Genomic DNA, 16,241 nt, shown 5'->3' with positions numbered 1-16,241 from the left:
CAAAATTTCTGATCATAAATTAAAGCTACATTTAAAAATCTGATATGGACACCATATGACTTTCTTGTAAGCCTATTAAATTACATATTCACATTTTTTGCTGCACTTCATTTAAAATAATTTCATTTGAAAATGAGATACAATCCTCCGATTCTTTAATAAAGTGGACAGTTGCACAACTGCATAGTGGTGGACACCACATTGCATCACATTATTTAGAGTGTTCATATCAGCATTTTATATTAGTTTACATTTTTATTTTGTTTCACGTCAAGTAGTTATATGGTGAAGTGAAAACATGTTGGATCCGTAACCATGGACACATCGGTTTGAATCAGACTTTCATTTTTTTTTTTTAATTTAAATATATTGATTTATTAGTAACTAGCGTACCCTGTTGCGACTTCGCCCAGTGGCTAGCTTCTCTCTCCCTTCCCGTTTCTCTTTCACTTACTTCCCTTTCCCCTTACTCTTCCCCATTCCCACTTTCCCCTTTGTCTTTCCTCTTTTCCCTGTATTTTCCCCTTCTTCCCTTTTTTTATTTTTCCCTTTCTCACACTTTCCCCGCACGTAAATCGGTCCAGTAGTTTTTTATTCTATAATGGACACACACATCAGAAACATAGCAATAGAATCATAAAATATTTAGTATAGTGTATGTTGCTTTTACGTCCAACAGATAGCGCTGTTATTAAAAAAAACATGTTTTATTTAAAAAACACTAAATTTCAAACCCTTATTTGCAAACCCTTAAAATGAAAATTTTGCAAAATCCTTTCTCAGTGCATGCCTACTTAAAGATACAATGGTACGATGAAAATTTCAAGTCTCTACCTACATTAGTTTAGGTTGTACGTTGATTATGAGTCAGTGAATCAGTCAGGACATTCTCTTTTATATTAATGGAAATTAAAAAGAACTCCTAGTAATTAAAATTAAATAAATTGTTAAAAATATCCTTCATCACTACTTACATAACAACCCACTCAATCTAACATTCTCTTAGTAAAAAATTGTATTTTTCTACTGTAAATTTAAAAAGTTAAGTTTACGGAAAACTTAGAAAATCTGTATTTTGACTTAAGTTTTTTTTGCTCAACACCAATTTTATCGGCTACTACTGGAACTCATTATTTTTTTTTTTTTTTTACGTTAAAAAATATATCAAACCACAACTTCCAATAGTTGGTTTTCGATGAATTTCGGTATAGGTTCATTTTGCCACTAAGCAGAAATCACGATAAAATTCTTTGTTATTCCTAATTTAAAAACAAAGCGTTTTCTGGACACATGTTTATTATGAGCTTTTTCCATTATTTTAAACAGAGAAATACAGCTGTAAAATTTACGGCATTTTTCTGAAGCATTCACACACTCATTTTGTTGTTCTGCGCGCGAACATGATGTATTAATATTACTTATTTGACAGATGTAATGAATCATTTCATTTCCATGCTTTACCTACGCTTTTAATCTCAACCAATTTTTTTTGCATCTGCCATCTTCAATTATTTGTTTTACATATTCTAATTTTTTAATTCCATTTTAATTTAATTTAATATTATTTGATTTAATTTTAATTAAATTAATTTAATCCCCTTCCTCTTCTCACCATTTCCCTTTCACCCATACTCTTTTCTCTTTTCCCTTTCCATTTTCTTTTCCCTGTTTTCTTTTTTCCATTTTCCCCTTCTTCCCTTTTACCTTTTTCAATTTTTCCTTATTTCCCCTTTCACCTTTCTTCCCCACACATAAATCGGTTCAGTAGTTTTTTAGTCTATAGCGGATACACATATCGGAAATATTGCAATGGAATCGTAAAATATTTAGTATAGCGTATGTTGCTTTTACATCCAACAGATAGCGCTGTTAACACAAATTAAATTTTTTATCGATTTGAACCCCTTAAAATCAAAATTTCACAAAATCCTTTCTTAGTGCATGCCTACTTAAAGATACAAAGGTACCCTGAAAATTTCAATTCTCTATCTATATAATAGTTTCGGTTGTACATTGATTATAAGTCACTGAATCAGTCAGGACATTCTCTTTTATATAAGAAATTATTAAGCTCTGTAAAAATTTTTGAATTAAAATGAAAAGTACATAAAATGTTATTTCTCTAAAAACTTTTGATGTAAACATTTTTTTTTTTTATTGTTATTACTGAATTATTATTTATTCTAAAAAATTTTTTACAATCACAGGTTAATAATTATTAATAAATCAATATATTTATATTTTTAAAAAAGTTTAAAAAAATATATATAGATGAAGTCAGATTCAAACCGAAGTGCCTTCTCGTAAAATCCAAATATTTCATTAATTAAAATTTTATTTGACTATAACTCTGGAACCAATGAAAATAAGTACCACTTATGTTATATCGTTGAAAAGCTCTCAATGAGGGCCCCCTGTTGCTGCAGTTAAGAAAAAGTCCAAAATCAATTTTTTTTTAATTTTGGACACTTTTGGTCCAGTCCATTGCAATGAAAAGGGGAGGTGAACAACTAGATCTTACTATAGTGCTAAATCCAAAATTTCAACATTCTATGGCAAATCGTTTTTGGGTTATGCGAGATACATACGTACGTATGTACAGAAGTCATACCGAACTAGTCATAATGGATTCAGGGATGGTCAAAATGGATATTTCTGTTGAAATTTGAAAACCAAAATTTTTCGTGATTGCAATACTTCCTTTACTTCGAACACAAAAATAAAAAAAAATAAACTTACCGACAGCAAGGCTGCAAAATACAGGTCCATTTGTTTCATTAACTCTAGTTACTTCAATAACAGTGACATCAAGTATACCATTGGGAACAGAACCAGCAACTTCATCTAAAAACGTAGGATCATTCTTAGAAAAAAATGGTTTATACCTGACTTTATAAAACGGCAATGTGTGCTTTCTTTTTAATGACTTTCGTATCTGAAAAAATTAAAACTGTATTAGGTAAACATTTATACACACACTTCACTTCTTAATTTTAACACCAATGTGTATGTAAATAAACAATAAAAAAAATGAATACTCAACTCTAAAAGAAATCATAATTTCTAAATACAGAAAGACTTGGGACATAATTACTCCTTTTTTTTTGTGCGAGAGAGGACTACACATTGTTCCTAGTAGGTATTCTATCAATTAATCCTTTTTGTTTAAATATCTATATAGAACAAGATTTTCATAAGATGCAAAAATAAAATAAACTTAGGAACAAACATTTACTTTTTATTGTCAATCACATGAATAGAAAGAAGGAGAATAAATAATGTAAAAGCTTTGGATTTTTTTTTCAGATGAATTCAAGATAAAAACACAAGAATGAGTGCATAAAAAAACACAAGTAAAAACCCACAGACAATTTAGGTATGACGTTAACAGAAGATTGCAAAAGTAAAAACAAACAAACCCAACAACAAAAATGTCTAAGGAAAGCCTTTAACAGAAACAACAGTTATTATGTAGTAAGATGGAGTTTTAGAGTTTAAGATGCATTTTGTGAACTTTTCTGTTTGGAGTGTACTTCTGAAAGATGGACAGTAAGAAAAAGAAAAAAAGAAAAGTTGAAAGGATCTGAGATGTTGGCGTTGATGAGATAGGAGAAAATTACATTGAGAGATGAAGTGAAAAAATAAAAAAAATAATGAAGAGAGTAAACAAGAATAGAAGCTTAATTGGTACAGTAAAGCTGACTGACTGGGACATATCAAAGAATAAGATAAGATTAAAGCAGTGCTAAACAGATCAGTACAAGGTGCAAAAAAATAGAAGGAATAGAAACAAGTAAAAATTGTAGACAATATAAAAGGAAATGGAAGCTAACATTATCTTAAAAGTTGAGGTAGGAATAGAGAAGTATGTAGTTGGATTTGTGCATGGGAAATGCCAAGCAAAGCTGATAGAGAATAAATAACTGATAGAGAATTTGAAAGAATTGTTTGCTTTCTCTTAGGAATTTTATTACGACTCTATACATAATCAATAAAATAAATAGATGAAGTAGCTTAATTATTTCAAAGAAATAGTAACAATAATTCCCTTTTAATATCAGGATAAGTTCAATAACTGAATTATTTTCAAATGTTATCTTTATTTGTATAACTCAACAAAACAACATAACTGTTGATAATAGTATCACTGCAACCATACTACTGATAATAGTAGCAAAGTCTGGTAATGTTTTATTTTTAATTTAATTCTTTATTTTATTATTTATATTACAATAAGAAGAACATAAAAGAAAGTTCAAATTGAATCCTCAACATTTTTAACTCCATTTAAAACTAAACAGTAATTAAGAAAAAATTAAAATACCTATTACAGATTTCAGAATCAATTAAGATTTTGAAATATGTTCTTTTTTGTCAAATTCTTTTAGTTTTAAATAGTTACAAATTTACAAATAACAAATGACATGTAAACTGATTTCAATAACGATATGTCATAACAAAAATATATCATAAAAGTATAACCTTGTAATCAGGCTAACACTTTTCAAAAAGTTTTATAAATACACATGATTTCAAGTAATGTTGAAACAATAAATTAGCCGATGATGACATGATACAAGGGACATTTGTTAAGTTCCGTCTCAAAAAGAAAAAAAAAGATTTTCTACAATTTTTTATTTTATTTTACAATGTAGTCTTCTTGCAATTCAATATATTTAGATCAACAACTTTTCAATTTTTTAATATCATCAGTATAATGCAATTTGTCCAACTTACAAATTAAGCGGTCGTCCCAGCTTAGACATATTTGAAATGAATCTTGCAAACCATTTCTTCAGTTTAGGAAAACTAATTGCTGGAAACCAAATCTGACGAATAAGGTGTATATGGAAATACTTTGAATTGTAGGTCATGGAATTTTGCATCGATAACCAGAGACATGCGCAAGCACACTATTGTGGTGACATTGCACTCTCTCTTTTGCTAGATGTTAGCCTGAATAGCACCCTTCAATCTGTCCAGTAATGAAGCACACTACTCGAGTGATGGTAGTGCCTTTTTCCAGGTAGTCTATGAGCATTGACCTCCATGGCATAAGTGATACTGGTCTCAGAGGTCCTGGGTTTGAATCCCAGTCAGGCACAGTATTTTCACATGCTACAAAATTGTCATTTCATCTCATCCTCTAATGCAATACCTAAGGGTGGTTTCAGAAGCAATAAAAAAAAGTAATCTATGAGCACTACACCATGAGAATCTCAAAAGACTACAGTTTTGACTTTTCCTGTAGTCAGAACAGTTTTCACTTTCTTTGGCACACTTTCACCTGTTCCTACCCACTTCGAATTGCTGTTTGGTCTTTGGCATCTAATGCTGAAACCATGTTTCATCCATTGTTATAAAATGTTGATAAAACTACGGAATTGCTTTTAATAATTCTAAACACCCGTGAAAAGTGTTATCTTCTTAAGAGTTAACTCAGAAGTTAAGAAACGCGGCAAGCATCGAGCAGAAAGCTTTTTCACACTCAAAACATTGTATAAAATGTAGTGGACACAGTCTATCAAGATATTTGTGAGTCATGTACCTTCAGTTGGCGATCATTTAATTTAGCGTTGTAGATTTTCATAACAATTTTATCGGTTGTAATGGTTTTTTGGGTGTCACATGCATGCATCATCTTAAATGGATGTACGACCATGTTTAAATTCAGAAGCCCATTTTTTTTACTGTCAAACATTAAGGGGAAGAATCTTTTAAAAAGAAATCTAAATCTTTTTGTATATTTATAAAAGTTAAACCTTTTAAATCAAAGTACTTTAAAACTTTATCTCAGAAAATCTCAAAATTTATTTGCTTTCTTGATGGCCAAATAAGCAACTAAATGCAAGGTTCTGAAACTTCACAGCACAACCTAAAGGATAATACTTGACAAATATCATAAACATTTGTCATTCTTATGCCACTTCTGTCAGGTTGAGAACTTTCCAAAAAAGCTTAGTAAGAAGAGAACAGAGAGTTGGTGCCAGGAAGAATGTTAATGAAATGTTTAAAGTTATAAGATAACAGTGTAGCACTTGATAATGCAGTGATGGTGTCAAACTGGAGGAATACCTTGCTGTTTTATATCATTTAGGATAACTTGATGAGCCATTTATTACAGTAACCGTCATTAAATTTTTATAATAAATAGTATTTATAATCTTTCACATTTTATTCTATTTTATAGTTATGAATGAAGTTTGTTTCTTCTACTTTAATAAAATGTTTAGGTTTTTACTAAATGAACTTTTTAAACATTATATTAGATAGTAATAACAATGTTTCAAGTAATAAAAATTATTTTTAAAAAACGTGCTATAATCTCATCTATTTATTAATACCAGAATTTTATTTTATAAAATAATGTGAATTTCATATAGCATTACATGTTATACACGGTAAATATAAATTTAGAATAATATTCTATCTAGTTACTGTAGAATTGATTATCAATTCATCTTGCTGCTGACACAGTTGAGTTGTTAAAAAAAAAGTTATTTCATTACCCAAATTTTTAGTAAATAAATTATATACGTTACTGATGTTTAATTCTATTATTTTTTAATATGTAATGCGTAACATTAATACTTTCAGTTTTTTAATTATTAACCTGGCCGCATTAACATTATCTAATCACGCAACTAGTTACTCTATAATTATGACCTAAATGCTGCTATATATGCGTATGATGTCTTAATATTTACCCCATCTAAACCAATCTATCAATTTCCCTTTTCAAATTGTTAAGACTCTTGTTTTAAGATCTGATGTATTATACTCCAACATTTTCTAGTTTTTGGTAATTTCCCCAAGATTAGTTTCCATCTAGACATTCAATTGTGTTACTATTTTGAAACTATGCTATTTTATGCTATGCACTTCTTCGTTATCATTTAGATCAGGGGTGGCCAACAAGTCGATCGCTAGCAATGTCTGGGGCGGAATTCCGTGTACCATGGACTTTCAAGCGATTGTAGAAGACAAAACTTTCTAGCAATAGTTTAATGCATTCCAGGAATTTCCCAGGTCATAAATTCCTAGAATTCTGACAGCCTGACACAGTGATCTCCGCTTACCCAGCACAATACATTTTGACTTATATGTTACACTTGTCACTGGATGCAACGCATGAACACAACAGTTACGACTCGACTCATCGAAGAACACAGTCAGTTAGCTTGAATATTTAGTACTGTCATACGGTAGCTTCTTTTCTTTTGTATTAACAGTATTATTATTAATCAATATTATTTATCCTCGGTGACCACGTTGAGTTTCAATTAAAATGTAAGTACCTTTTCTTTGTTTCAAATTAAATTGCTTTTCTTACTTATCTATTTACTTGATAAGTGAGCATTCTCGGCAACAGATCTCTAAACTGTGGTCATTACACTGAGAGAAAAATAAGGGATACTATTACAAATTTATTAGGAATAACAATAATTCTACTTAAATTAAGAAGTCAGTATTGTAAACCGTAATAAATATATTGTAACTTTAACACTTGTAAATTTGAATATACGAGGGTTATTTTTTTTTTCAAGATCCGATCGGTCGCGAAATAAAAACCCATGCAAAAATCGGATGAACCTTTGTGCACATGTGTTGCGCAATGTCTCTAGTATGGCCATCAATCACGCCGCGTCACTTCGTTTAGTTCTGAACACACAGCTAGCATGTAAACATGTCTACAACAATAGCATCTCCCGCCAAGTGTGAAGTGTGTGCGGTAATTTGATTTTTTCAGGCTGAGGGGTGTAATGCGGCTGAAATTTATAGACGAATAAGTAATGTGTACTGTGAAACTTCAATGAGTGACAGCAAAGTGCGACAATGGTGCACGAACTTTAAAACAGGGCGTACAGATGTTCATGATGCAGGCGGTCAGGGAAGGAAGCGATTGTCAACTGATGATCTCGTTGAGCAGGTGGATGAGGGAATTCGAAAAAATCGTTGGTTCACAATTTCTGTATTGAGTGATTTGTTTCCTGAAATTTCAAGGTCAGCTCTCTACACCATTGTGAGTGAGAGACTTCAGTACCGCAAACTGTGTGCAAGGTGGGTTCCCAAGATGCTGTCCGACCATCACACAACAATGAGAATGGACGCCTCCCTAACATTTCTCCAGCACTACCACAATGAAGAAGAAAATTTTTGGAACAAAATTGTCACAGGGGACGAGACACGGGTCCATTTTGAAACTGAAGAAACAAAAAAACAATCCAAACTGTGGTTGCATTCTCATTCTCCCAGTAAACCGAAGAAATTCAAGCAAACCTTCTCCAACAAAAAGTGTATGGCTACTGTGTTCTGGGACCGGAATGGAGTTCTCTTGGTGGAATTCATGGAACGTGGCACGACCATCACTGCAGCCTCATACTGTGTGACTCTTCAACGTCTACAAAATGCAATTCAGAATAAGCGGAGAGGAATGTTGTATCAGACATTGTCTTTCTCCATGACAATGCTTGGCCGCACACTGCAGCTGTAACAAAGAATCTCCTGCAGCGTTTTTGTTGGGAAGTGTTTGATCAACCATCATACATCTCGATTCCCCCCCCGAGGGGAGAAGATCCCACCTCGTAGCGTGTCCGGTCGCTACACCACCCCCTCCGTTCCTAGCCAGTAGTGGCTTTAACAGAGGACATCTTCTCGCCCTCAAACTGATTGTGCCACACAGCTTTCAGTCTAGGCCCCGCTGAGATGCCACCGATGCAGATGCCCCGAGGGACATCTACATCGGTAAAGATTCACCCCGAGATAGATTTATGTGTTTATGCCTTCAGAATGAAGACAACGGACACCTGCAGCTACCACGTCGCCCTCAAGAACTAAGCTAGGAAACCTAACCGCGGAAAGAAGACCCCGCGCCTAGATCCTACTAAAAAGAGCCACTTTCTGAATGTCTCAGATCCGCACTAACAACCTCTTAAATAAACTTCCCACTAAAGTTTGTACATCGAAATTTAGACCTAGTTCCCTTAAGAACCCCGCTTAATACTCAAAATGAGTTTCTAATCTGACTCCGCTCCGGTCCGCCCGGGAGAGGAGACTTAACGCCTACCCCCGCACAGCGCCATCACGGAGTCCCGCGTGACATTCACCATCTTTCGCAGACTGCCGCCAGGACTCCCCCACATACCACCGAAGTAGTACCCAGAGAGGCCCCGCCGACAGCGTCGTTAGCTCATTTATGCCCTCGTCGGAGCGCGACCGCATCCACCGGGCGAGAATAATCCCGCCCGCCGACAACGGCCGCAACTCCGCCGACAGCGTATTTAATATCATACCACCAACACATCTACCGAGGCACGCTGCGTAAGCGCCTACCTTCGGTCAATCAACTGTCCAGACGGAACCTAACCGCCCGGGCTTCTAACCTAAATCCCTTCTGCCGCCCTGCCCTGGGCAAGGGATTTCAGGAAGCTAGCCACTATTGTCCATTCACTGCGAGTCCTCCAGTTGACTCGCAGATCCAAAAAGGAGTGCACTCTCTCGAGTTCCCTACCAACTCTGGTACGTTCAGCCTCGTACCGCGGACATGTGTACAGGACATGGTCCGCTGTGTCCTCGACTCCGCATTCCGGGCATAACCCGGAATCAACCAACCTGAACCTAGCCAAACTACTCCTAAAGGCACCATGTCCCGAAAGAAATTGAGTTATATACCGATTGGGGGAAACCCAACTAATAGCACGCAAATCCCTAACATCTGGAAAAATACCATGCGTATATCGACCCGTGAAAGAGTCGGCCCACCTAACTTGCCAAGCGTCAAAACCTTGGTCTTCAATTTCCCGCATACGCCCGATAGTAAGAAGACCTGCCTTCTTTGAGATATACCGCTGGCTACGCTCTGTAGCCGAAATGTCCGCTGGTTTGATGCCTGCGATCACAGTTACTGCCTCTCGCGAGACAGTCCTGTAACCACCGACAACCGCTAATAATAGAAGTCTCTGGGCTCGTAAGAGGATATCCCTATAGCACTGAAAACGCAAACGATGAGCCCAGACGGGCGCAGCGTACAACAGTATGGCCTCACAAACGCCTTTATCGAGAATACGCATGGTACGGTAATTCAACCCCCAATCGGGATGGATCACCCTACGAACGCCGAAGAAGGCGTCTATATATAGCCTTCTTCGCCACAAACTGGAGGTGCTCCTTGAAGAGAAGTCTTTCATCAAGGATAACACCCAGATATTTCTGAACTGTGACATACCTAATTGGAAGGCCGCCCATCACAACCCGCGGATGACGGGTTGCAGCGAGTCGGCCCTTCAAGAACATCATAGTGGTCTTCTCAGTGCTGAAGACCATCTTATGTTGAAGACTCCACAACTGCAAAACCCTACATGCTTGTGTCGCCTTGAGCTCGATCTCGGCACGCGAGTTGCCCTCGACCAGCAGCAGCCCATCGTCGGCATAAGCCACGATACGACAGCCGCCGGGCATCCGCAATCGCATGAGAGAATCGAACTCGACGACCCAAACGAGTGGACCTAACACACTGCCCTGTGGACATCCTTTAGACAGGGTCTTTCCTACTTCAGAACTGCCGTCACGAAGAACGACTGTTCTGTTGCTGAAATAACTCGAGAGAGTTCTAACTTCGTCTCGCGTGCAACCACGCTTTTGTAGTTGTAACAAGGCTGAGGGCCACCACAAGTTGTTGAAAGCCCCGGATATATCCAAGAAGACACCGAGTACATATTTGCACTCGCTGCCTGACGCCAAATTCATAACCCTAATTATCGCGTCCTCCGTGCCCTTGCCGGGACGGAACCCATACTGATCGTCCATCAGCATATGGTTAGAAGTTAACCTAGCATTTATGCGGAGGTACAGGACCTTCTCGAAGACTTTACCAACTACAGGCAAGAGCGTCAGAGGACGGTAGGAGGAGCTGACGGTGGGCTCCTTGTCGCCACCCTTGAAAAGCAGCTTCAAAATACCTCGTTTCCAGCACGCTGGGAAGTGCCCAGCAAACAGCAACCTATTAAAAACCCTAGTCAATACACCTACTATGACAGGCAGGGTGCGAACAAGGAGTTCCACCGTGATACTATCATATCCGGGGGCCTTATTCCTAGCTAGGCTGCAGATCACGTGGCGGACCTCCGCTTCGGTGATCTCAGCCGATGCAACCTCTGAATTAAAACCAACAACTTCCCTTCGGACTCGCCGATGATACGAGGTCTCACCAACCTCGGTATCATCTGGAAGAAGATCAACCATCATACAGCCCGGACTTGGCTCCATCCGATTTTCACCTCTTTGCTCACGTGAAACGCTGGCTAGGAGGACAACATTTTGGTACAGACATCAAGCTGCAGACCGATGTAGAAACATGGCTGAAAACACAGGCGGCTCCATTCTATGACGAGGGTATTGAAAAGTTGGTACCACGCTATGACAAATGTCAAAATCAGAGTGGCGACTATGTAGAGAAATAGCGTAACTAGTACTTGTTACAAATAAAAAATTATTTATTTTCACTGTGGTTTTAATTTCGTGACCACCCGGACCTTGAAAAAAAAATAACCCTCGTATCTAGATTAGATTTTAATATACTTTTATTGCTGTCCCAGATCGTAATATGCAGTATTGTTATTATTTCTCTCAATGTAACGGAGATAATTGCCGCAGTTTATGAGTTTTTGAATTTTCTGGGAAAATATTTAATTCAATATTTATTCTTAAATTGTCATATTTCCTTGCATTCTAGTATATCGATGGACATGAGTAGTAAACTGAAAAAATCGAAAACTTATCACTTCAATGAAGAATGGGAAAATAATCTGAATCATTTTTCAAATATGGCAGATAACCTACAAAAAACATAAAAATATTAATTATAAGATCGACAAATAATTCGCGGAAATCCAAAAAGTAATTGAAGATTTTGAGGTAAGATTCCAGGATTTTGAATAAATTAATGAAATTGTGGAATTTATATATTTTCTTTTTAAAAAAGATTTAAGTGTGAAACGCATTAGCAAAAAAAATGTCAGACATATTTCATATGGATCAAAGGGCATTAGAAAATGAAATCATAATTTTACAAACTGACTTAATCTTACAAGCCAGAAAATTTGAAGAAGATTTTTGGAAATATGTCAACCGAGAAAAATATCCCAGTATCACCAAATGTAGCGAATATATCCATTCTTGTTTCAGATCTACATACCTATGCGAATCGGCATTTTCATACGTGAAGCTAACGAAGACTAAACAATGTTCTGTCCTGGACTGATTCCCATACTGAAGACTCATTATTATTATTATTATTATTATTATTATTATCTATGTCAGGATATACACCTAATTATGATTCCTTGTTTAGAGACATGCAAACTCAGTCTTCCCACTAATGTTAAGACAACAAAGTAAATTCTAAATCTGTCTTTATCTGTAGCTACTTTGAATCAATAAATATTGTTAATAATTATCCATGTTCTTTTAACTCCTTTGGACGTGAGTTTTTTGGCCCTTTAAATAATTATTGTTGTTTTTTACGTAGATAGATAAGCCGTATATCTATATTTCAGTATGAGGTGTACTCAGCGAGCTATTGATAGATTAGCAAAAAGGGGTCATATTATTCTTTCATTATAAATTTTCCTGGCCCAAAAAACGAGAAAGTGAAATATTGAAATCAAATTATCAGCCATACTGTGCATTTTTATAACAACTTTTCCATATTTACAAACAAATAGTACAACTTATACATTGCAGTTAATAAAAAAATTAAATTGCATTTTAAGTTAGTAAAAATCTATCTAAAAGAAGTGTCGGAAAATCAAATTTTTTAGGTACCGCATGTATGGAATGCTGCTATCAAAAGTTGGGTCGGGAAATTTATTTTCTTCATGAGCCTATATCTCGAAAACTTAATAAGTGATTTAAAAAATAATATATTTTACTTATCTACCCATACCTCGCTGGAATGCACCTTACACTGAAACACAGTGTATAAACATAGTATGCATTTCATACCCCTTCTTTCCCCTTAGACTACGCCTACGACAAGTAAATCGCGACAAACTTTTAAGATAAACAGTCGATCTTATATACAGAAAAGTTGGCCACCCCTGTTTTAGACCATATCAGAATGTCGATCAGTTAATATACGGCTCATCAGTGAAGCAGGAAAATTTAAAAGCTCAGTTATTCATTGACATTTGGATGAGGATATTGATGCTATATTGTCTGTCATTTAATGATACTCGGTAACTATGGACAGTGTTCAGGTGCACGTCATCCTTTCTGTGTTAAATTTTTCTATAAAAATGGTGACTCCATGACAATTGCATTCATTTCAAAATGTTCACACAATTGACTTTCGAGGTACGTTTGAGAAAACTGGATTCACATTAAATTTAAAACAAAGAAACAGTAAAACGAAATGCCAGAAAACATCGTTAGAGTTTGAGTTGTCATAACATGCATTTCAGAACATTTTACGATTAAACATGCACTAGCTTTGAATATCCGTAAACCATCGATCTGTTGATTCTTAAATAAGGACTAAAATTTTCAACGTTATACATTCAAATGCTCAGGATATTCATATGAATTTTTGTCAATAAATATTTAACGTTTGAATGATGACGAACACTTAATTCATATAAGTTTATGACAGATGAAGCTCATTTTCACCCAAACGGCTACATAAATAAGGAGAATAGTAAATACTGGAGCGTTGAACACCTACTTCAGTTACATGGAAAACCATTGTGTAATTTGAAGGCCATGGTATGCTGTGCTTTTTCATCACCTGGTATTATTGGACCATTCTCTTTTCAAGACGACTGAAGAATCATGTATTACATAAGCATCATCACAACATTTCTGAAGGAAAATTATTATTAATTACAATTTCCAAAAATTAAGTGGTTCTAGCAAGACAATCAAATTTCCTGTAAGCTGAAAAATTGGTGCATTGTTTGGCTGGTTAGATCTCCTGATTTGTTCAGATGTGACTTTTTTCTTTGGAAGTTGCTCAACAGCAAGGTGTACGTCAAGTGACTACAAACATTAACAAACTAAAATTAAAGTTGCACATATTACACCAGCTATATTATGGCAAGATTAAAAATTTTCGATTAAGACTACAAAGATGCATTCATTGAAACAGTCCCAGCCTGTCAATAGTTATTTAAAAATAAACAAAATGGCTTGTCTTTCTTAAGTAGAAAACTGTAGAAACATTCATGCTAAAATAAAAACTTATTTCAAAACAAGAATTTAAAATTTTCCACTTCACTGATATATCCTGTACCTTAAATCAATACTAAAAGACTGCTATCCTCCTTTTGGAGTCATTTCTTAATTTCATTTGCTATAGATTCAGATAAAAAATAGCATAGTTGCTTCGAACAAACATAAAAGCACTTTTACTAAAAACAAGATAACTAAATATTTACCGGGGGAGAACTGAGACTGTGCAAATATAAATCAATACTACTAGCATGTTTACATAAAAGAACAAATTTTTCTAACCTGGCTAGCAATAATGCTATTAATTTGTGGTAATGATCGTCCTTGAAACTGCGATTCAACAGACAATTGCAAAGTCGGATCTGTATAAAAACAGAATGACCAATGGGTGTATGGATTCCGTGTAAACTTCAATCTACCTTGTCCTATAAGCTGATTAACTGTAACCATAACCACATAATAAAATTAAATGCACTAAATTAATTATTTCAAACAAATTAAAAGACTACTGAGGTATTATATATCAATTTTATACACAGTTTGCTCACCCAACTTTTTGGATGATTCATGCATTCTCTGATACAAACATGAAAACTGGCATACTTTTTCTGGTGAATAAATATTTATAGAACACACTGAACATGTTACAAAAAAAATAGTTTGTCAACTGTGTCATTTTATTATACTATAAAAAACAGTTAGCTGTACTCTATTGATGGTAATCATTGTACCAACTGCGGTACTCATTGTTCTGCACTGGCGGTTAATTTCTTTTCATATTTACGACAAAAATATTTCAGATCATAAATGTCATATGAGAATGAAAATGTTAATATTATTTCAGCTACCGCACAGGCTGAGAATTAATCGCTTAATAAACTGGATTCAATAAAGATTACAAAAACAGTAGAATTAACTTGAGGAGAGGATTTTCTGTAAAAAATGTTTTGTTCAGAAAGGTTTTTGATTCAACAGTGCTTTATGCTTGGCTGTCCACAATTTACAGCCTGTAACACAGAAGTTGTTTGATACTACTAAACACAATCGAGTATAGTACATTTATTTTTCGTGTACTTGAATTTCATTTTTCTCAATATTATCTTATTTATGATCGTGTAAGAGATGTTTTCATTTAATTTTCTAATCTACAATTCAATTATTCATTGTCGTGTAGCAAATTTAGAAAGAACGTCCAATAAATGTTTCATTAATTAACATGTTAAATTTTAGGTTATAATGGACTAAAACCGATAAAAAAAATAAAATTATGTACTGAACAGTGAACCCGGTAATAGTTAAATCTATACAATTTAAATTCATAAAGCTTCATAAATAATTTAACACTTAAATTTATCAATTTGGCAAAAGAAATATAACTATAAAATTTTTACTTTACCTTTAACTGAAACATGAGCGGTTTTAGAGAGTCTCATGGCTGCATCGATTGACAGCTGAAAGCCGCCTCTGTAATCTAAATCCAAACACAGCTCAACATCATTTATAAGTTTTGTATTTGAATCGATATTAAGTTCTTTCATAACGATGGACTTTATCGTTGGAAACTGACTACCCAAATCTAAATCACGTAACTGAAAGAAATATTAATTTTATTTTAACCGATGAAACAACACAGCCTCTGTAATAGGTTATGAAGTTAGATTACAAAAAAATTCATTACTCATTTTCTAGCTGCAATGAGTAATAACTAAATATTTAATTATAATTTTAGCAAAAATGATAAATAAGATTAAAAAAAAATATTACAGTCAAATAATAATTTAAATATCACATGCTCTAAGTAAACAGGAATTTTGTATAATCAGGAACCTGGAAAACAAGAGAACTCTGATGTCAGATAACATTGATATCAGACAATAAAATTACATTATTAGAATGAAACCATTTAAACTGACCAGTAGCAAATGTGTCATCCTCTAGTTGTACTCTAATATTAATAATACATTCATGCATTGCCTTGAAATAATTTTTTTTAATGTACTACCTTTTAGAGAAAG

The 16,241-nt window shown here is 34.6% G+C and overlaps 1 protein-coding gene across 4 annotated transcripts in view; it reads right to left on the bottom strand.

Annotated features, from left to right (window-relative positions):
- The window catches only part of Pdzd8 (PDZ domain containing 8), a 158,100-nt gene that overhangs the window by 117,153 nt on the left and 24,706 nt on the right, over positions 1–16,241 (bottom strand). For all 4 annotated transcript variants that reach the window (XM_075370139.1, XM_075370140.1, XM_075370141.1 and 1 more), the window contains exons 4-6: positions 15,623–15,815; positions 14,509–14,666; positions 2,740–2,935 (exon numbers count right to left, since the gene is read on the bottom strand). In XM_075370139.1, coding sequence (XP_075226254.1) covers positions 2,740–2,935; positions 14,509–14,666; positions 15,623–15,815 — 547 coding nt within the window. The remainder of the gene's footprint in view (positions 1–2,739; positions 2,936–14,508; positions 14,667–15,622; positions 15,816–16,241) is intronic.

Source organism: Lycorma delicatula, chromosome 7 (assembly GCF_047948215.1).
Source record: "Lycorma delicatula isolate Av1 chromosome 7, ASM4794821v1, whole genome shotgun sequence".
NCBI classification, from domain to species: Eukaryota; Metazoa; Arthropoda; class Insecta; order Hemiptera; family Fulgoridae; genus Lycorma; species Lycorma delicatula.
Note: the sequence above shows the minus strand (reverse complement) of the source record. Positions and strands in the feature narration are given on the sequence as shown.